Source organism: Larus michahellis, chromosome 4 (genome assembly GCF_964199755.1).
Source record: "Larus michahellis chromosome 4, bLarMic1.1, whole genome shotgun sequence".
In the NCBI taxonomy this organism is placed as follows: domain Eukaryota; kingdom Metazoa; phylum Chordata; class Aves; order Charadriiformes; family Laridae; genus Larus; species Larus michahellis.
Window position 1 is genome coordinate 39,490,250 of NC_133899.1, and position 21,375 is coordinate 39,511,624.

The 21,375-nt window shown below is 39.6% G+C and overlaps 1 protein-coding gene across 2 annotated transcripts in view; it reads right to left on the bottom strand.

Moving 5' to 3' along the window:
- Nucleotides 1–10,594, bottom strand: part of PPP4R4 (protein phosphatase 4 regulatory subunit 4) — a 71,530-nt gene extending 60,936 nt beyond the window's left edge. For both annotated transcript variants that reach the window (XM_074584124.1, XM_074584123.1), the window contains exons 1-2: nucleotides 10,085–10,594; nucleotides 9,522–9,595 (exon numbers count right to left, since the gene is read on the bottom strand). In XM_074584124.1, coding sequence (XP_074440225.1) covers nucleotides 9,522–9,595; nucleotides 10,085–10,198 — 188 coding nt within the window. In that variant the 5' untranslated portion in view covers nucleotides 10,199–10,594. The remainder of the gene's footprint in view (nucleotides 1–9,521; nucleotides 9,596–10,084) is intronic.
- Nucleotides 10,595–21,375: the final 10,781 nt, after the last annotated feature.

Here is a 21,375-nt window from a genome sequence, read left to right on the forward strand (position 1 = left end):
AAGACTTAACTTTAAAAACCTATGAGAAAAATGCCTTAGGAAAAAAATGTCTGCATTGACTTATTTGCAAAGCCAGAAAAATTCTCTTAAACTGAATGATTACTGAAAAATGGAAGGGACAAGAAGAATGGATAAATGACTTTTTTTTCACCCCCAATAGAAAGAATGTAAGACTACGCTCTTTGAGCCTTCAGTCTTTCTTCATCATTATACATTATTTTGATTTGGTGATGCTGGTCACATTTTTTATATAGTCTTACAGAAAATGTAAGTTTAAAAAAAAAAAAAGGTCTGAAGACCTACGAATACCTTCCTGGCTACTCTAGGTAGATAAAGTCAATAAAGCAAGACCCCTAGTTACTAGACTCAGCTTGGATTCATACACACTTAAAATGACACAATTCCATTCATGTCAGTTCATTTATCCCTGCTTACACACAGCCTGAACCTGACTTTCTTATGCTATGGTAAAGAACAGTGGAAGAATAGGAAAGAAGGAATCACAGAGAAACACGGGGACTAAAATCACACTGTAGTGTGTTTCTGTAAATAAAGAGTGTCTAATTTTGGAATTATACAATGATAAGTACTGTCTATCTGTAGGGTCTGCTAGGAAAGGGGTAGGTATCTAAAAATCCATCAGCATGCGAGGGGTAGATGGGCAAGATGTTAACTATTGTCGGAAAAAAGTTGAAGAAAGCATTGCAATTCCCCTTGGTCCTGCTGTGAATTGATAGGACTGACAAGGAATGACTCAGCTAATCTGCACACGAGAGTTGTACACATCCTCAGAACCCACAGCCATGCAACAACATGGAATAAAGAAAACTGCTCCTGAAACAAACGCTACCAGGATATGGAGGAATATATCCAGAGCTTGATATTTTTATTCTCCAACATTAACCCTTCGTAGGCTAGTGCTTTGCAAAAAGAAACACACAGAAAATTTATTTGAATGCAAAAGAAGCTAAAAGGTAGACTTTAAATAAGAATACCTGCATCATCAAGAGTCCATTCAAAGAATAACATGGATATAAAATACCGGGCATATTTTCCTGCTTGCATAAAAGTACCAGCCAGCAACAATAAAGCATGCCTCAGACAGATGTATCTAAGAGATTCAGCAGAAGTTTCCAAGTGGTTCTTTGTCTCTTTTCTCATTTTGTTTTATTATGACTCATGAAGCAGAAAGACATTTTTCTTCCGTAGACAGAGGTGTTCATCTGATAGGCTACAGGGAATTAATATTCAATGGGAAAGACTCCATCTCATCAACAAGTGTCTCCATGATACCAGAAAAGCCATTCATGGAGAGAGGAGCGACTTCAAGAACTGCAGTGACTGTGACAGCCATGAAAAACTAGTTTTAAAAGGCTGAGGAGTAAGAGTTTGAGAACCCTTATTTTCAAAGCCTGCTAAGGATACTATTATTGTTCAGACTGGAAAGACCCATACACAACCTCATCTAGGAAAGTAATTATACATCCAGAGGGACAAGGTGGGAATCAAGATGTAAGAATGATAGTGACACGTTCATTCTCAAAGTGTGAGCTTCGAGAACAAATCAGTTATGTAGCATTCCCATCACTATCATGTTTAAGTGAAAAGATTCTTGCTACTTTTGCATCACTAGCCTATCTTTAAAAATCTTTCCCTAGGGACGTAACTCTGCCTTTGACTAGAAATGCCACTTGTGGCATCAGTTTTGGGATCTGAAGTGACCTTCTTTTCAGGCACAGAGTCCTGTAATTGTGTATAATTTAAACAGCTGGTTCTTCAGCCATAATATGGCTTTTGCCAGGCTATGTCAAACCCTCACTATGGAAATCACATACAATTTCCCCTTCAGTTTGTCTTCAAGACCTGAAACAAACTTTTCTTATACAAAAAGCTGCCCCTGAAAGATTAATTAAGATGCCCCTACCAAAGTAGCAGAACTTCTCAATGAATAATGGAGACCTCCTTGAATTGCTTAGTCTCAAGAATTGTGTGCATTCCCATCCTGTTTTCACAGCGTAAAAATTTCTGTTTAAGAGATGAAATAACCCTGGTTTCTTTTTCTGTGACATAAAGCTTTGGGCTCTGAGGCTTGACAAAGATCCAGTGTAACTTTACCACAGTGTTGGCATTTGGACTAACAGCTGGTGGAACAAAGGCAAAAACATTAATATTATGAAAGTTAATGCTAAAAATAGCTAAATAAAACAGTTCTACAAGTATACCCCAGAGAACAGGATTAATTTTAAATCTCAACGAAGCTATTTCTTGTCTCATTCCAAATTATTCAGCACATCAGCTGAGGCACAGACACAGGCCCAAGCCTACAGTCCTAGTTCCTGAAGTCCTTAAATTATAACCAGAATTTCACCTCGGTAAAACTTCCTTTCACACAGTTTACAAAGTGCAGCAATGAGAATCAATATATAATGGAGTGTTATATGCCTCGCTTTGTGGAGATTCAGAGGAGTATCTAAAAGAGCTCTGATTGTAAAAATACGTGGTATATCAGCACTAAGAATCTTTATTCTGAAGAGTCTCAGAGTACTCAGATTTTTGGGACAGGTAATGGTGCAGGCTACACTCACAAAACTGAATTGTCTACTACTGCATTTAGGGGTAGAGTAGCTGGACCACTACTAACTGCTGCTTCTCCCTGTCAGCAACAAATGAAGTAGAGTCTGAGTGCAGGGCCATGGAAGCATCGCACCGTGACACGTGAAGGGCTCCCTATGTCTACAACAAAGGCATCCCCAAAACACCAGGAGTTTGCAAGAAAATCCACTAGATACTTGTTTCATTCAGTAGCATACCACAATCAGACAGGCACCATTGTGGGAAAGTGTTCTCAGGCTTGCCGTAAATGGACAGCTTGACCTGCCCTTTCAGGAGTTTGTATCTGTGATATATTCTAACACAAAACATTACATTTTCCCCTCTGCATCCTGATGCAGTTTCCATTGGATGCATCTCCAGGTCCTGACGTAAACTAGTGCAATACTATTATCTCTTGCCAAATCAGGCAAAGCATACAAACACAATTTAGTAACATCGAGCAAGCATGAGGATAAAAGCTCCTTACAAGTACAAAATGTTGTTATAAACCCTTGGAGCTTTCTCAGGAAGGTGATATAAAGGAGAATTATTATACTCACACATTAATTATGCGCCATCTCAAAATGAACTGTGCAGCTGTTAAAAGTTATTCATTAAATGCCAGTGATCATCTAAACAAAAACAAAACAAACTCGATCTCCTGCTGGGCAACATGCTATTCCTGTATGGGATTTGTCATGTAGAAAGAAAGAAACATTGTAAATATTTAACTGCATATTCCTGTGCAGATCTTTTCTAGGAGAGCATGATAAGGTTTTCACAGGGCAACAGAACAATTTTTAGAAGTTAAGAAAACCCACAGTTGTTTCAATTGTGCTTACTATTAAAAAAAGGCATCCACTCAGCTACCTAGTTTTGCCTTATTACGCCATGCACAAAGATGCTCTGAAACATAAATACAATTGACATCTCCAGAGGAGAATTTGACAATGTGTAAGGAAGAGCTACCACCGATCTCACACATCGCAGCTCTCACGTAGACTTCCAGAAGTCCATTTAATGTCAAAGGCTTCATTAAATACACTACAGATGATACTTTATACTCTCTGATCATTTCAACCAGTACTGGACTTCAGAGATTCAAAGTATAGATTCAAAATTCAAGTAACCCAAACTAAATCTGTTCTGCTATTGATGGGAGAGCGATCTACCAGCTGTGACGACTTCTCTGCCCATGCTCCCGCTCACAGTAGCGCCACCAGTCATGCAGGTGCACATTTTGTTGGAAGCAAGTACCTGAAACATTTGTTAGAATTAGCATCTGTTCCCTAATCTGACCGAGGCTGCACGGCTGCAATAGCATGAGCGCTGGCACACAAAATTTATCAGTAACACACAGTCATGTAAGGAAAGGAGAGAAGAGCTGCTCTTTCTGATACAGGAAGAGCTTCATTCAGCTTAACTTCACTGTGAAACCACAGACCAGGAAACCTCAGCTTTACGGAAACCATAAGGCAGCCCAACGTGGTGCTGAGTCTCAAAGCCATTTCACCAATTCCCAAGCACTGCTCCCATGCTGCTACCCAATTCCTTTGTGCTGGCACAGGTCTTTTTTAAGGTGCACTAAGCCCCGGATTACACAGTTGATGTTTTAAAATTAACCATTATTTTCATGGTTTGCCTCAGATAAATTCCCCAATGTGCTGTGCAGGCACAAGGGCAAATGTAGCACAAACAGTAGAAGGGGGAGAGGACCAGCACTGCCATCTTCTGCACTGACCGTGGCCCGAGAAAGGAAACTCAAATGAAGATTTTTCTCTCTCATCTTCTCTTCTTTAGGTTTCTCAGAGAACTATATTAACTCTGCTCTGTATATTTACAGCTGTTTCCTCAGCTGTAGTTTCAACTGAGCAAATACGATCAACGGAAATATTTGCACAAATCCAAATTTAATAAAAGAAGGCAACTTAGCATCATTGCAGAAGACTACAGGTACACCTTTGGCTTCAAGGTGAATGAATCAGTTTCATATACATTAATTTATTTGTATAACAGAGTCAAGGTCAAGCAACTAATTTATCTGTCCAACTAAGTGAATCAGGAATGAAACTTTTATAAAATTTAAGTTGTAATTTACAAAATAAGAGACAGGGGAAAAAAAAAAAAAAGACTGAATAAATACTTTTCCTGTTAGTATTTATGGCTTGCCAGTATCATTGGAAGAATTATTTTCCCAATGTGCTTAGCATGGCAGCTGGATCTTTCAGAATACTAGGTATGCATCAGGACCATAAATTCAGAAGCTATATAATCAGAATAGAGTAGCCAGTTTTCATGATTATGTAACACAAAAGAAAATGACACCTTTACATTAGAAAATCAGCTCCTAAAGTTACATTTAAATGGAAGTTTTCATTTAAATTCAAAAGGTGAGTTGCCTGCACCTACAGAGAAAAGAAAATCTCCAAAACAAACATGATGAAGACTAGAAACTAGAAGGAAAATTAAAATCTTTTACATAGTAGTGATTTTGACACTTATAATTGACAACATGTACTGTATAAAAAGATGTTTAGAATTTGAGACTACTCTAGCTAATCAAAGATGGCTACAATAAAGTACAACTCTGTTTTGATTTTCTTTAAGACATGTGAAGTTTATAGGCATTGAATTCTTTCCAATCTAGATAAAGTATCTATTGTGTCTTCAGAAACTCTGCTAAGTGTTTTGGAGGGGGATTGAGTTGTTTTCTGAACTGAGAAATAGGATCACTCCAAAACCAAAGTACAGTATGTTCCCACAGGGGTGAATAATTCAATCTTCCACCTTGATAACTCATTATTACCCTGTTATTTTGAGTATGGCAGAAGTGTCAGGACCTGGAAGCTTTAACACTAAGCAGGCACAAACAAACAAAAAGTAGCTGAACACAAAATAATACAGTACACACAACAATGTAAAACCCATAGGGAAATCTATCAGAAAAGTCCGCAGAAAACAAACCACTCCACAGTGTGCATGCCAGTAAGCATCCAGTAAGTATCCAAACCACTTGCACATCAGGCAAAGAATACATATTTTACTATTGATTGTATGCCACAAAAGGGTGAGCTACAGTTAAGACAAATAAAAATCAGTAATAACATCAATTAAACATCAGCAAACATGGAAACTAAGACTACAGGTAAAACTTCATAGCAGGAATAAAATTACTGTCCCTGAGTTGCTTATTGCCACTGTCCTGGTAGAGGTCACGATGCCCTGAGGTGGAACGCAAACTATTCAGTCGCTTCAGCGCAGTCTGGCAGCTTGTCTTAATCTGCTGATGGGTTTATGATAAGCCATCAGTCTTGACACTGCCACGGTTGAGATGCACCTAGCTATTTTGCTCTCCTTGTTCTTCTGTTGGGCCAGCAACATGCAAAACAAAGTCAGAATACAACTCAGTGATTCCAGCTAGACCCACCAGAAACCCCCAAGCAATCAGGCTGCAGCTCTAAAACACAGATCCCAGACACTCAGGTGCCTCTCCCTCTTTAGGGACCTAAATCTGTTTGATTTCCATGGGAAGTTCATAAATATCCCCAACAACCTGATCTAAGGAAGCCCAGTTCCTCAGCCAGAATCAAGGTTAATTGACAGTACAACAAATGACAGTCTAATTGGCTACTGCATTCTTACTAAATTAGAACTTGCTCGGTCTAATTGCAGAATGTTACCTAATTAAAACTGAGTACTCTGCGCAACAATGATCTAAAACTGAAGTTCACCCACGTTTATATCATATTAAAATGACTCTGGCCACGAGGAGAGCTACTGAGTCCTTTCCTTTTGCTTGCCCAACTGTTTCTATATCCACGTGATGAGCCAAACCAAGGAGTTGATTTAGCTGAAAACTAATGTGACCAAAAATTATCAGCTTTAGCTAGATCTTCTTTTCAATCTACCTCATTACATAGTTATCTGGAGAAGAGTACTGTCAGAAAATGGGAGACAAAGCAAAGTAATCCTCTAAAAATAATAATTGAAAATATGTATATAGAGAGAAATTTGTTAGGGTTATCCAAATTACAATTAGCACTTTAGAATGTGAAACGAAAGTATGACAAGTAACAATAGAAAACCAATTAAAATGAATCCACATCCCTATGAAAGAGAGGTCTCAAACAGGATTAATGTGTCAATGTACTCACCACCTGCTAAGACATATATTTATGTTATACTTAAGAAAATGAATAGAAATTTACAAAATCGATGACAAAACTTCATGGCCAGATATAGACAGACAAGACATTGTAGAAATACAAAATCATTAGATGGTTATGAATACATACTAGATAAGCAAAACAAGTAACTTCATAATATTGAGAAGTAAAATAGCATGCCAGAAACTCCATAGTATTACTGGCAAATGGGAAGTAATACAACAGGTGAAAAAATGAGAACAAACTGATGAGAGTTGGGAAATTAATACCTCCTCATATACACAGTATAGCAAGAATCAGTCACAGGAAAAAAACAACAGAGGGACAAAAAAAACACAGCAAAACAAACTAAAAATACCATTCAGGCACCAAAAACCTCAGACAGTAAAATACCATACTATTCTCTCCAACCAGAATGTCAATATACTTGTTTTCAGACTACAACAGTAAAAGATTTCAAAAGCAGAAATCTAGAAAAAGCAGGTATCTACTAAACATACTACAGCTCTGCATATAAGCAGACCAGAGCATCCAAGTGCAAGGGTGGGGAGGAGAAGTTGGGGGCAGGTTTTGGAGGGAACAGAGGATGCGAAAAGAGAAGAAAGTGGTTGGGCTTTTTTGTTCAGAATGAAAGCCATTAAAATGTGAGGACTCTTTTTGGACTATCACAGAAAATAATTACTAAACATTAGCTTTGCTGTATCATATAAAGGTTTCACTCAGTATTAGTCAGCTCCATTGTACTGTACAAGCAACACTAAAAATATCCTCCTCAGTAAATTAAAAATCCCCAACTTGCAGATTAGAGTTACATAAATAAGTGATAATTTAAAAGACAATGTGACACAACATTAAGTATTTTTATACCATTTGTAGATATTTAAGGTAAGATATTTGCTCCCTATTATTGTTCTTGCATATTTTTTTAATGTATATGGAGATAGCATCATCCTTTCCAAAGGGAGCACAACACAGACATCATTAACAATTCAACTCAATCTCATCAAAGCAATTTTTATAGTGAGATTTTCAGAAAAGGATAACATCAAGGAGAGTCCCACATAAGGGACAACCTGAAGGACAGCAAATAATGCATCTGTGTGAGAAAACGAGGCACGACAAGACCAGACATTATTGTCAAATAGGAAGAGGCAGGGGTATTGTATTATAACAGATTAAAAAACTCCAGACAAGCCAAAAATACATACCTTTGTACATTATATAAAAGATACTACTTGTGTTACAAGCAGCTTTTCAACTCCGTTTGCTTATACTCCACTCAGTACAGGGAAGGCAATATACTATTTAATAGCAAAAGCTTCCACTGGATTATTGTATTAACATACCTGGACAATCACAGCAAGTGATTGCCTTACAAAAAGCTTATCAAGCAGAGATGAAGCTACCTTTCAGCAATGAGGACAATGCAGAGGCAAAAATGAAAACTTCATCACAAGGAAGAGAATATTATGCCCCCAGAACAGCTGCTCAAGTAGAGAGAAAGCAGATGAAGATGTCAGGAGAAGTTCAAGACCAGGTTGAAAAGCAATTAGTAAGATGAAAGATACAAAGTGGAACCTTTTACCCGTTAACAAGGCAATGATCCAGTAAAGACATAATGCTGGAAACATGATCTTTAATTGGGAAAAGAGCAAAGAAATTTGCTGCCACACAGGGAAAGGGAAAAAAAAAAGTAAACTGTGCCAATTGCTGTGAGGTAAGAACCAAAACTGATATGCATCCTTTGCAATGATACGCACCACATGCAAACTGTTTCCTCTGAATTTCCCTAGAGTCAACAGACTGCTTTGATTACAGGAACTATTAGCAAAGCAAGTTTTAAAATCCACTATTTAATGAAGTTCAGCATTAAAAAAACCCAAAAAACATAAACAAAAGTCAATATCAAAAGTAGCAGCAGTGGACAACAATGTTTACCTAAAAATAATGCCACACACACCAAAAAAGAGAAAATTAAGGGACTGTGAATATGTACTATAAACATTGAGGACAGGCATAGACTAGAAGGGCACCTAAAATAGCAGAATAAGCAAACTGAGAGGGAGCTGCAGCTGGTTCTCCAATTACTAGGCATTGTTTAAAAATGCATATTCAAATCAAAATCCCTCAGAACATTTGTACTCTCAAAGATGACTTATGCACAGTAGTTAAGAATCTGTATTTTAAACTATCAAAATTTAAGTCATTCAAGTAACTGCAAATACTTCAAAGAACAAGGAGGTAAAATGAAAAACCAGAGCACAGGGAAGTATTAATATAGCATCTTCTACAATATTTCCCAAGGACTATAATTTCTCAAGTTTTCCCTTCCGAAAGCCCAGGCATATACAGTATGCTCAAACAGCTCTGTTATCAGCCTGTGGTAACTGCTCATGCCTTAGAGTGAATACGAAGTCACTGAATGATTGCTGTTATTAACATTAACACTCAGGGAATCTTGAAAAATCAACTGCAGGGGAAAAAGAAGATGAAGTACAACTCAGTGTTGGTGAGGACCATATTAGAAACTCAGAAAAGAAATGTTTACACATGTACACAGGCATCCTATTCCATGCATGTTTTTTTTTTAAAAAAACCAAAACACAGTACCTATTTTTATCTTGTCTATACGTTTAACATAGCAGAAAGTGAAAAACTACTACTGAAAGACAGAAAATAAAAGGAGTGAAGAGTAAAGCACTAGAAAAGCTGTATGTAAGCATGATGGTCAGGAACATTTCACAGTAATGTTTTAGGAAATACCTGAGTAGATAAACAGCTCTTTCAATATCACTGAGTTCTTCATCAACTGTCAATCTTTCTATTTCTTCTGGTGTCTGTCAAGCGTGAAATAGATTATGAGTTTACAATGCCTTACTATTTCATGATTTTAATCTTCTTAAAACAACCCCTTCCTCCCCACATACCCAGGGATAATTCCATGAGTAATTTCAATTTAATCCTTGAAATCTCTAGCCAACATTTCAAATTCAATCAAATAAATCTTTCACCAGGAAATGATGGAATGTAATAGAAGCACAACTCTATGTCAGACACTATCACTATTAATCACTTAAAGTATAAACAAGTCACATATAAATTAATCTGAAGACCTGAGTTCGTCTATTTTTTCCCAGCTTAATATTCTTACAATGAAAATATTAAGCCTCTGCTATACAGACTTCGAGACTTTATTGCAAAATGACTGAAAATTTTTAGTATCCCGGTGCTGTAAAAAAAATAAACTGTTAAGAAAAAAAAAATAAATACGACAGACACAATTCCAAATGGATTTTTAAAGCATCGTTGTATTTTGAGGTATATACCTTCAGGCTCCGGCGAACTGGCCTCTCTATAATAGTTAGTTCCTGCAGGTCTTCTATGTATCCAAACAAATTGCTCTGACTAAAATCCATTTTGGAGAAGATTATTGGATGCATGTAACAACTAACGCCTTTGGCGACCGATGCTCGCTCGTTCTCTCTCTCTGTGTCTCTCTCTCCCCCCGAGTCTCTCGCACCGAGGGAGGCGGGAACCCCCCCTCCGCGCCCGCCGCCCGCCTCGCCTCAGCGCACACACTGCGGCAGCGCCCGCCCGCCGCCGCTCGCCCACACCGACAAACTTTCTCCGCTTGCCCCGGGCGAGCAAGGGAGGGAGCGGGGCTAGCGCCTGCGCCCCCCGCCCCGGTACCTCAGCGGCGGGGATGGGGAGAGGGGGGGAGTTTCGAGTCAAGTTTCCCCTCGTCGCCGGGTGCCGCCTCTGGAGGAGGGAGGTTGCCGCGGTGCAGTGACGCTCCCCGCCCCCGTCCCGCAGCCCCGTCAGCCGCCCACCGCGGCAGCCGGGCCGGGCCGGGCCGGGCCCGGGGTAAACCCCGCGGCCCTCACGGCGGCGGGCCCCCGCGGTGGGGCCGCCCCAGCACCTCCCAGCCGGTCGCCGTGGGCAACGCGGCGCTACAGCGGCCTCCACGGGGCAAAACGGCGCTCGATCGGGCGACGGTGGGGGTGCCGCCGCCCCCTCAGCCGCCGTTACCCGCCCGCGGGGCCTCGCCCCCCGCCGCCTCAAGTAGCCCAGGTTGCCCCGCCGGGCTACCCCTCCCGGCCTGCTGTGGTCGCCTGTTGGACTCCTCTTCCACAGCTGTAGCCGCCATGGGCTTCCCCTCCCGCAGCTCCGGGTTCCCCTCAAGCGCCTCTTGCAGCGCTGCGGCCTCCCCCGCCGGGCACCGCGACCGCCCCCACCGGCCCTTCAGCCCGCACCGCGGCCCCTTCCCGCTGCCGTGGGACACCGCGACCTTGTGCTGCCACTAATTGCACCGAAGAAATCTATAAACGTGCCGATTTTAATGAAAAGTCCAAAGCGGGTTCCTCCCCCAATGAATGTATTAGTACTTAAAAAAAAAAAACAAAAAAAAAAAAAAACAACCAAAACAAAAAACCAAGGAAAAACCTTCGACGTCCTTGGCAGGGGATTGTGAATCTACAACAAATGCATCGCTTTCACTCTTCATAACTTCTTATTCCTCACCTCCACAGCCCTGTCCCTGACGGAGGTTACGTATCGCCCATATTTACAGCAGGGATATGGATATTCCTCCCGATACCCGCAGCTGGGCCTTGGATGCTGCAGGATTTATCATTCTGGCTCACAAATATGGAGTACCTTGCGGGTACAATGGAGACTATTTATTTCAAAATGAAGGTATGCCATTTTTACCCCTGACTGGTAGAGAAATAAGCATGGAAAACGCTATATTATTATTATTATTTTTTAATTTAGTAAGACAGCTTTGTTTGGGGTGGGTCAGTGACGCAAAATGCACGCCACGCAAGAACCAACACACCCACAGTTGAGCTGAACATTTACTGAGCGAAGTGATTCTCCAGGCCTCAAGATGGTTGTCTTTGCAAGGATTATATGGAACACAACTAAACAATCACACACCAGGCGTTAAAAAAAACAACCTGTAAATATTGTACAAGGGCTTACTTGAGTGGATGCAACGTTTTGCTATTACTGTGAAATGCCCACATGACCCAGTAAGTTTTGTTGATAAAGTATAAAAATAATTCCAGAAATTGTAAGGATTAGATAATACTACATAGTATATTGCTCACAATTTGAATGACTTTTTGTTTATGATTGGTAAGTACCTTGGCTTTTATTTAGTGAAAAATAAACGTGGTCCGTTGAGTGTTACTTCCCTACCAGTTAGACCAAATCCTGTGCACAGTTAAACCAGTAAAACAGTAAGAAATTAAAGCATCTCCATCAATTTCAAATGTACAACAGAATTACTAGCAGAAAAATCTAATCCAAAGTACATATAAATAATTAAACTCTTACATAGGAGAAAACCAAAACCATTTGGAATTTCAAGGCATGATGAGAAATTAAAGTAAGAAATGCTCTTTTGAACATCTCCTTTGCATTATCCTTTTAACCAGGGAACATCATCAGACAGCAAATATAATAGTTATAACTGAACCTAAGTCTTCTCAGAGTAGTTTACCAGCTAGTGCCACAAGGAAAAAGAAAAAAAGAGTTTTATAAAACGTTCTGTTCTCAAATTCAGAATCCTGACATGCAGGCTACTGCCAGTGATGAGTATGAGAAAACATACTGCAATCCCAATCTCAATTAGTTAGGAAAATCCTTTTGCAACTTCTTTCACAGCCAATTTGTGGTTATTTCACTTTGCAAATAGTTCTTATGAATCTTAAAGACCTTAGGAGACCAAAGATATTTTCTTTTGCATGCCTCGAATTAGGAACTCATTGCAGTTTTCAAATCAGGTATTTCATAATTAAAGACTGAAGAATGTGGAGTTTAGATATACAATCAGGCTGATTTATTATATTATGTTTTACATAAATTTCGTAAGCCACTAAAGAAGAGGGGGTTTTATAAACATGTAAACAGCTCTCTTAATACCTTTAAAAATCTATCCTTGTAACTCAGTCCAGGAAACACTGTGCAGGCATGACTCCCATTAATTTTAAAATCAGTAAATATGTCAGAGAGATCTACAAATGTCCTGGAAATGTGAAAAGCAGAATAAAAATAACGTATTTTTTTTCTGTAAATTGAATACTGGAGCAGAACAAAGATCACAGAAGGAATTAGCTTGCTTGGAGTCAATATAAACATATCTCCTTTTAACCCACACATTTGCCAGATAGAAAAAAAAAAAATCAAAAACTTGCATATTTTCTTCCAAAACCATACATATAGAAATTAATCCCCTCTGATAGTAAATCTGCAGGCATATTCGCCCCAAGTGGTTTGTCATTCTCATCTGTGATGAAAGTCACGCATGACTTCCCTTCCACTGCTGCTGCTTTCAGCTCCTCCCTTTTCCCCTACTCTCTTCTCCCAAATAAAGCTCTACTTTCAGCTTCATTCTAACCTTGTCATAGCTATTGTAGTAGAATGAAGAGCTATTTCATACTGCTTTTGTGAAATCCAGAGTGAATTAGAGCCTCCATTTTTAACACAGGAGCCGTGTAAGCTTCCGACACCAAAACAAGGCTGATTTTAAATAATCCTTCATTGATGGAGACAGCTGCAGAGCACCGGGGAAAATGGCACTCATACCTAGCAGAAGAAGAGAAATAGTGTTATTCATGCCTTCTAAAGCAATAAACTCTAAATACAATACAGACAAAGATTTTTAAAAAAAAAAGACAAAATAGATGGGAGGACTCTGTACCCGAAGGATTCTTCAGGTACAGTGACTCAACCTAAGGACTCTGGGGTGAAAGGATTTGTCATGTCGCACAGATGCACGATTCACCTTCCCTACCCAGCAGTTAGGTGTCTGCCTTCTGGAAATTGCTCTGAAAAGGCTGTGATTCTTACTTTACCTGGTATATATTCCCAAAGATTTAACCTGTAAATCAGATTATTCCCGGAGAAGTTGAAAATTTAGGAAGTCTCAGCATGTATTGCAACGCCTGAATCAGCTGAAATATGAAGGAACTGGTTTGGGGAATATAGAAGGATATGCCAAGAAATGCTTTCAGGCAAAATGTGCGCACTCCAGATTAAAAGCCAGAATTTCTTACGCAATGGTGTCCTGGTTTGAGCAACACACGATTAATTTCTCTTTCAGTAGTTTTACTTTGCAGTAAAGTCTCTTCTAATGCGTGGGAAAACTGCATTTTTAGAAGATGAGTGGCTGAATCTGTGAAAATATTTACTTTATAACCAGGTATTTTATGTGGGTTTCAAGGTCTCAGTGTTTTCAAGCTTGCCAGGTGCAGGGATGAGGAGGAGCGAGACCCAGGCACTTGACCCAAGCTGCCAACAGGATCATTTCATACCATGAATGTCACATTCCATATAAATTAGAAAGTTTACTGAGAAGTTCTGTCTCTTCCATGATGGCTGCGATCCTGAGAATTTCTTGCCCCAGTGCCGGACCCCGGAGCCCTTTCCTTCCTCCCGAAGCTGCAGCGCTTGCAGTATCCCACATTTGCTGTCCCCTGCCGGGAGTGCACAGCTTCCTGCTGAGAGAATGGGCTTAGTATAATCCTTGTATGTTTTGTATTGGTATTGGGATCAATATTGGTTCTCTAATATTATTAATCATTTAGTCTTATTCTATTAAATCTGTTTATATTTCAACCCTCAGGTTTCCTTGTTTTTTCACAATTTGCCTTCACTGGTGGGGACGGGTCATTGGGTGATAAAATAATTGTCTAAATGACAATAAATTGTTGTGGGTTCTTCAAACCATAACAAATGGCCAAACAAAAAAAAAGCAGGAAAAATTCAGCAGAATATTTTTTTATTATGTTGGGGAAAAAAAAGCCCAGTACATTTTGGGTCAACTTGAAAGTAATGCTTTCAATCCCAGGGTGGTTTTTTTGGCTTTTTTTTTTTTTTTTTAATTTAGACCACTGAAGAGTCTTTGTAAAGGTCAAAATTAAATTAAAATTTCATTCTTAATATCCCCTTTGTTCTGTTAATTTAATATTCCACAAAAAATAAATACCCTTTCATAATGTACACCATGTAGATTATGCACTGTGTAACCACATTTCTGCTCAGGATTCAGCACCTAAACTGTGCAGAAGTTCAGTTCAGTCTGTTGACCACCACCTAGAGACAGCCAGAGCTGGATCAGCTCTCACTCACCATTTCCAAACAAGCAATCTCTGACTGACTTTTTTTTTTTTTTTTTTACAGTTCAACAAATCCTTAAAAAAATGCAGCTTTAATGTTCCATCTAACACATTAGCCTTAAAAACCAAGATTTTGGATTCCATTTGTACTCCAAATAAGAATGTCTCCACAAACAGTGGTTCTTCAGAACAACTCTGTGCCGAGGCAAACTGATAAAATCATTAATCTAAAAGAAACACGCACAAAAATCTGGGTCTACTTCAGAACAATGCTTGGAACATAGCATACACAAACCTCAGTAGGAAAAAATATTATTTAGCATATTTTCCAGTTTGTTGCTAAGAAACTGTTGCTTCATTTTCCTATTGTGATTTGCACAAAATTTCTGATTGTTCTTTTGCCCCTTTGGTCATCTTGTAGTAACAGCTATAAAATTAAAAGGAGTACAAAGGAAAAAATGCTGGAATGTACTCATGCTTTCATCGTCTGTAAACTGGTCTCCCATATTCTCTCCTGTAACTTAGTACCCTCTAATAAGATCTACAAAACCCAGAATGATTATTTTGCAAGAACATAGAAAAGATCCTTAAATTTGTTTTTGTTTTTATGTAATGTATAAAATGTGTAAGATTGCAATCACTGCATTCTTCGTGTCTTTCTGTAAGAACTATTAACGTTCTCCTCCTACAGTGTCTAATCTGCTACCTTCTCTCCAAAAGCAGTTAATAGCACATGCACAAAGACAGAATAACAACAGAGCGAATAGAAAGTGCCATTTTTCCTCATATCTTCCAGCTATTTGTAGGATTTTTGACCTGGGAGTTGGATCTAATAGCAAACTACTTTACAAAGTTTAAGTGAATTATTTTCTATTGTAAAGAAAGAACACTTTTTTTTTTGCCCAGGTTTACTATTTTTTTCAAATATCCGCATAAAGCAGAATTTATTTACATTTTAGGAATAGGAAAATAATGGCCAAAATGTCAGTGCCATCAGTATTTCAGTAAGGAAGTCCATGCCATATTCTACCAGCAATTTTCTCAACCCTTTTCAATGAGCAGGGAACAGAAAACATCAGTAGGACCAATAACAGATTAAATAATACTGGGCAGGGTACAGGGACTGGAGTTCAGTCTTTACACAGTGACATTGCCAGTGTGGTCCCCGAGGCCAGCTCACATGCTCCCATGCAGGTCCCTGCTTTGGGCCAGGCATTAGCACCCGTTCCCCGTGGGCAGTAAGGATGTGAGTGCTCTAACTGCAGAAGTTAAGAGAATTTACCAGTACGGAAGTTGTCAAGCCACACCAGTCTGCTTCGGAGCCAAAGACTGGCGCCATTATATTCATCACATAGAGGCAGCCGATGAGGCCAGTTCCTTGCTATGACAACCATGAACACTACCCGTCATACGCGTGTCAAACTTTATATTAAAACAAACAACTTTTTGCCTTCAAGTATTCTTTACTTATTGGTTGCCATAGAAACTTCAGATTTCCTACCTAAAATTACTGTTGGCCAGTTTACCAAGTTTCTACTTGTGCCAGTGTTGTCCTGTACTTTAAATTATTCTTACTTTCCTGGTACTTAAACACTGCAGTCATGTCTGCTTTAATCCTGGGTTAAACAAACTAAGCTTGGCATTTCGTCTTCACTTCTAAAACAGGCTCTTCATTCCCATGATCACCCTAACAGCCCTCTTGACACCTGCTGCAGTTTGACTTCACCTCTCTTGAATTAAGGTGACCAGAATGAAAAGTAAGTAAAAATTTCAGGGAAGTAATGCCTCCTGTGAAGAATGAATGTCTGTACAGGAGTTAGTTTACTAAATATACTACATCAGCAGCTCACACTTATCTTGTGATCAAGTAATACATGAGGTCATGAGGTCATTCTCATCCACAGTGACCTAAAACTAATTAACTCCCATCTTAATAGTATAAATTCAGTATTCACCTTAGCAGAACAGTGCTGCACTTTGTATGAATAAATTCATCCGATTATTCTGGTCCTTGAGGTGCTTTCAGTCTACTCGATATGATAATCTCCCTCTGTATTAACAACCGTGTCGTCAGGAAATTTAATATTTTCTCACAGTTATTTATTAAATACGATTACTCCACAAGGCTTTAAAGAACTCCTTGAGTAAACTTCATACACCTGTGCTCTCCCCAGTGAAATATGCATTTCCCTTCCCTCTTTAGCCAACTTGTTTCACCTCAAAGTTCTCTCCTATTCCTTGTTATTAATCATTTCTCATATATAAGATGTTTTGAGGGTGTCCAGATAGATCAGATGAACTTTATTTTTCTTCCCGGAAAACCAGTTACATTATCAAGTGGCATGGCATGGCTTCCCATTTCCCCTTGGTTAACAAAGTGCAGCCTTTTATTTCATTCCCTGTTAATCTTCATATCATCCCTTCAAAATACATTCTGAAGTACCTGTTGCATCTGACTGCATTTGCAACCATTGCAAATGTTTCCCTCGTCTTAAATGAAGGTGTCTTTGCTATTCTTCAATCACACAGAAAAAAAAAACTTCACCTTGATATACATATACTTGAAAAAGTCTTTGCTATTGTAGCTAGAGTTAAACGTGCCGGTACTCTTAAATCTCATGCCTGGAGATTATCTTGTTCTCCTGGCTTTGTGAAAGCATTAGCTGAAGAAGCAGCTCTATGTCTTTGATAAAGCATACTATATACCAAAAATGCTTCACAGAGATATGTAAACAACTCATCTGCGAAGTTAGAAGAAAAGACAAAGAGAGAAAGGAAAAAAAAAAAGGCAGTGAAGGCAAAGGGGTGTATGTTTTCAAATGAGGTTTAACAATAGAGAACTAGTAAGTTGGCAAAAAATAGGAAAAGTGTTCCAGAATGCTGCAGAAGACAGAAAGAAGAATCCAACCTAAAACTCTCCTCTGGTTGACAACCCATCTCCCAGAGTTAATAATTTTATGGTGCTATGCCTTACGATCTTGTCAGTCCTAGAACGATATTCCAGGACTTCTGAATATGAGAACCAAGATTTTACCTTCCCACTTTGGGACCAGGATGATGAGCCTCATCTGTCATGCTGGAAAAGCCAGAAGAGTAAATTCTACAGCCTGCAAAGCCCTGGAGGCTTTGAGTACCCCAGGGGCCAGTGGCTGCATGTTCTTCATGTGCAAAATGCACTGTAAGATGAGTATCAATATAAATCATGTCACAGTAACATTCTTTTATTAGCCGTAATGGCTACTAAAATCAGTAGTTAAGTAGATACTGATCTTCCTGCAAGAGACAAAAATGCAAGAGAGAAACCAAAGAAATTGATTACGAAGTGAAAGCCTACCTCAGTTTCTCACATGCAGATTCAGCTGTTTCTGGCACTTGACCTACCTTAGGAGAAATCATTTATATTTTCCAGAACACCAAAATATTAATTGAAAAAAACATATAATATCTAGTATCTAATACTGCACAGTAGGGACGAAACCATGACCTCTGGGCTACTGATCTGCAGGACCATAAATTTACAGCTTGGAAGGACAGAAGGATCTGTTATTGGCTAACATTCTTAATAAAGACATCAAACCCCTCAATTTCTCTTGGGCCCTCAGACATAATGTCTTAAATAATTTGGAAATTATTGATAAAATAATCAAGTATATAAGTACTAGATGGACTAGATGATCTCCAGAGGTCCCTTCCAACCCTATGATTCTATGATACTGACATGAATTATACAAGCATACAAATAGCATGACTCATTAACTATCATTAATACGTTATTCTCGTCAGTTCACAATTTCCTGTTATTTAAATAACTGTTGATCTACAGAAGTCTTGTGGGGGGAGCAGACTTTGTTTTGTTTGTTGTTGACATTTTAACCAAGAGCTCACTTTGCACTGTCAATAATGGAATTGTAGCGACCAAGAGTGTAACAGCCAACTCACTGGTAAGACACAAATGCACGCTTCTTGTTGACAAAGCCTTATCACAACACACCAAAGCTGCATCACTTTCAGGTTACAAAGGCTCAGGAATATCAATGTTACTCCAAAACTAAGAAAATGTTTAGTTCCCTTGGTTATCCCTTGTCAAAGCAACTCAGAAAATTAGCGCCTCTTGTACAACCAGTTCACACCACAGCAGTAAGAAGAGTTGCCACCTCTGTGTAGGCAAGACCATTCTGAACCTCCAGACTCACTACAAGCAGGCATGTGCGTTCTTTCAAATTAAGATTTAGGGACTGTAATTCCATCCTTTAGTCTATAAATAGTGTATAGAGCTCAATACTGATCAAGAAGAAAAGTCAGCTGCATCCACAAATGGACCCTTGAGGGAAAAAATCAGAATGCTCCTATGGTCTGTAAAAGCATAATTCAACATAATTTGGCAAGTCATTTCCCTGTTAAGTCTTTCTTGACAGAGCTGCAAAGTGAAACTATGTAAGGCCATATTAACAGCCAAGAACTCTCACATCCACTTTTTTTTTTTTTCACTCTTTATTTGGGATCAGCATTAAGTCAGACACACCATAATTTGAGAGTAATCATTTTCTTTTGCTTCTGCAAATTTGCTTTTGCTAATAAAAAATAAAAAGAGATAAAGTGGAAAAATTGTAAACTAGCAAAACCATCACTTATACATTTGAATCTACACAACCTGGAAGGAAAGATACTTTTAATAAAGGAATGCTTAAAGACTGCCAAGACCCCTCATTAAACTTGACCGTGAAGATGCAGTCCCAGCTCCAATCAGCGAGCAGCGCTATCAGTCATCGCTATCTCCAGTTTGGTACTACATAAATAAGGTTTGCTGGTTGAAACTTTACCCCATCAAATCCTGCTCCCTGAACTCACTTTGGGACTCTCGCCGATTTCAACTCATTTCTTACAGAACACGAGGATAAAGTATCAAATGCTCATCAGCCTCGCTCACATGAGGATATAGATTGGAAGCAGCTCCTCATGTTGTGCACTGGCAGATCTGTGTTAATGATGATTAACTGGAAGTGAAACCGTCCTCGAAAACATTTAATATGCTTATTTCTGCCCTTGGCCTTAGCACATTAAAAAAAACAAACAAACCCTAAAGCAACTCTCCATTTTCCCATCTTCTCACAGAACCAACAGGCAGCTGCAGATACCACAGAGTAGTAATTATCGCTGTAATTGCACCTTAATTTACAGTCCTAATCTCTATCACCTAGAAACCTGTTTTTTCTTCTCTTTCCCAAGTCTCATAGCAAAAGAAGCTGTTCAGAGCATCTGCCAATATTTAGCAGAAATAAAAATCTTCCATTATCATAGTATATAATTTATGACGTCCTCTTCCTACACCAAGATCAAGCTGCAAAGAGCACTTGATCACACAAAAGGAAAAAAATTCATGCTGTGACCTCAGTGGTATGCTTGCTTCTAGTTATTTGCAACTTTTTTCCAAATTGCACTACTTTACCCACAATACTCTTCTAAACAGGGAATAATAAAGAACACATTAACACATAAGCAAGTATGAATAACAGGTTTTTTATTGAATGAGCAATGCTGATGACATTCAACCTTAGCTGCTAATTTTAGTGTTGAAATTTAAGAGGCCCTTTATGCATTCTTTCTTGAAGGAGATCTATTATGCACACAGTAATACACGGAAGATCTATAGAGATGCTGATTATAATTTGAAATAAAATTTTCGGTTGCAGGAAGGTAAACAAATTTTCCTATTCCTTCTTTGTCAGGGCTGCAGCAGTACGACTAATATACACTTTAGTATTATTTATGCAAATAGCACCATAGCTACGAATGTACTTGTGAAAGACAAAGGCGGTGCCTGATTAGAAAAGAGGCACGTCCTCTTCCACGCTGGGGCAGTAGCTGTCACCATCAGCACTGCCACAGTCCAAGGAGACTGCAAGCCACAGCTAGCCTGCTGTTTGCTTTGTCTAAAATGTAGGCTGCACTAATAAGTTACGTTAATAGTAACACTAGCAAGCACATGTTACTCTCTAGTAACCCAGAAACTGGAAAGAAGAGGGAGTATCCTCAATTCCTTCAGGTTAGGTGGTTACACATTAGAAAGCTTGTCTCCCCAAGATCATCACGCTGCCGAGGGAGCCTAGAGCACCCGTAGGGGCCGCGTCAGAGGTTGGACTAGATGATCTCCAGAGGCCCCTTCCAACCCTACGAATTCTGTGATTCTGTGAATTCAGGCCTTGCCGAGAGCAGCCCTCACTCCTGCCACGCTTTACCTCTGGGGAAGACAGCAGATACCGGCGGCTACACAGCACCGACGCTCCCCCCACGTCCCCAGCCAGCCGCCCCGGTGAGGGACAAGCCGAGACACCGGGCTGACAGGGCGCCGCATGCCCTCCCGTCCCCTCGCAGCCGAGGCCCGGAAACCCGGCCGTTACCGCAGGGGCTTGCCCTGGAGCCCTCTGCTCCGCAGGGCCACCGCCCGCGAAGCAAGCGCACCCCATAACCCTCCTCGCAGGGCCGGCCGCGGGGAC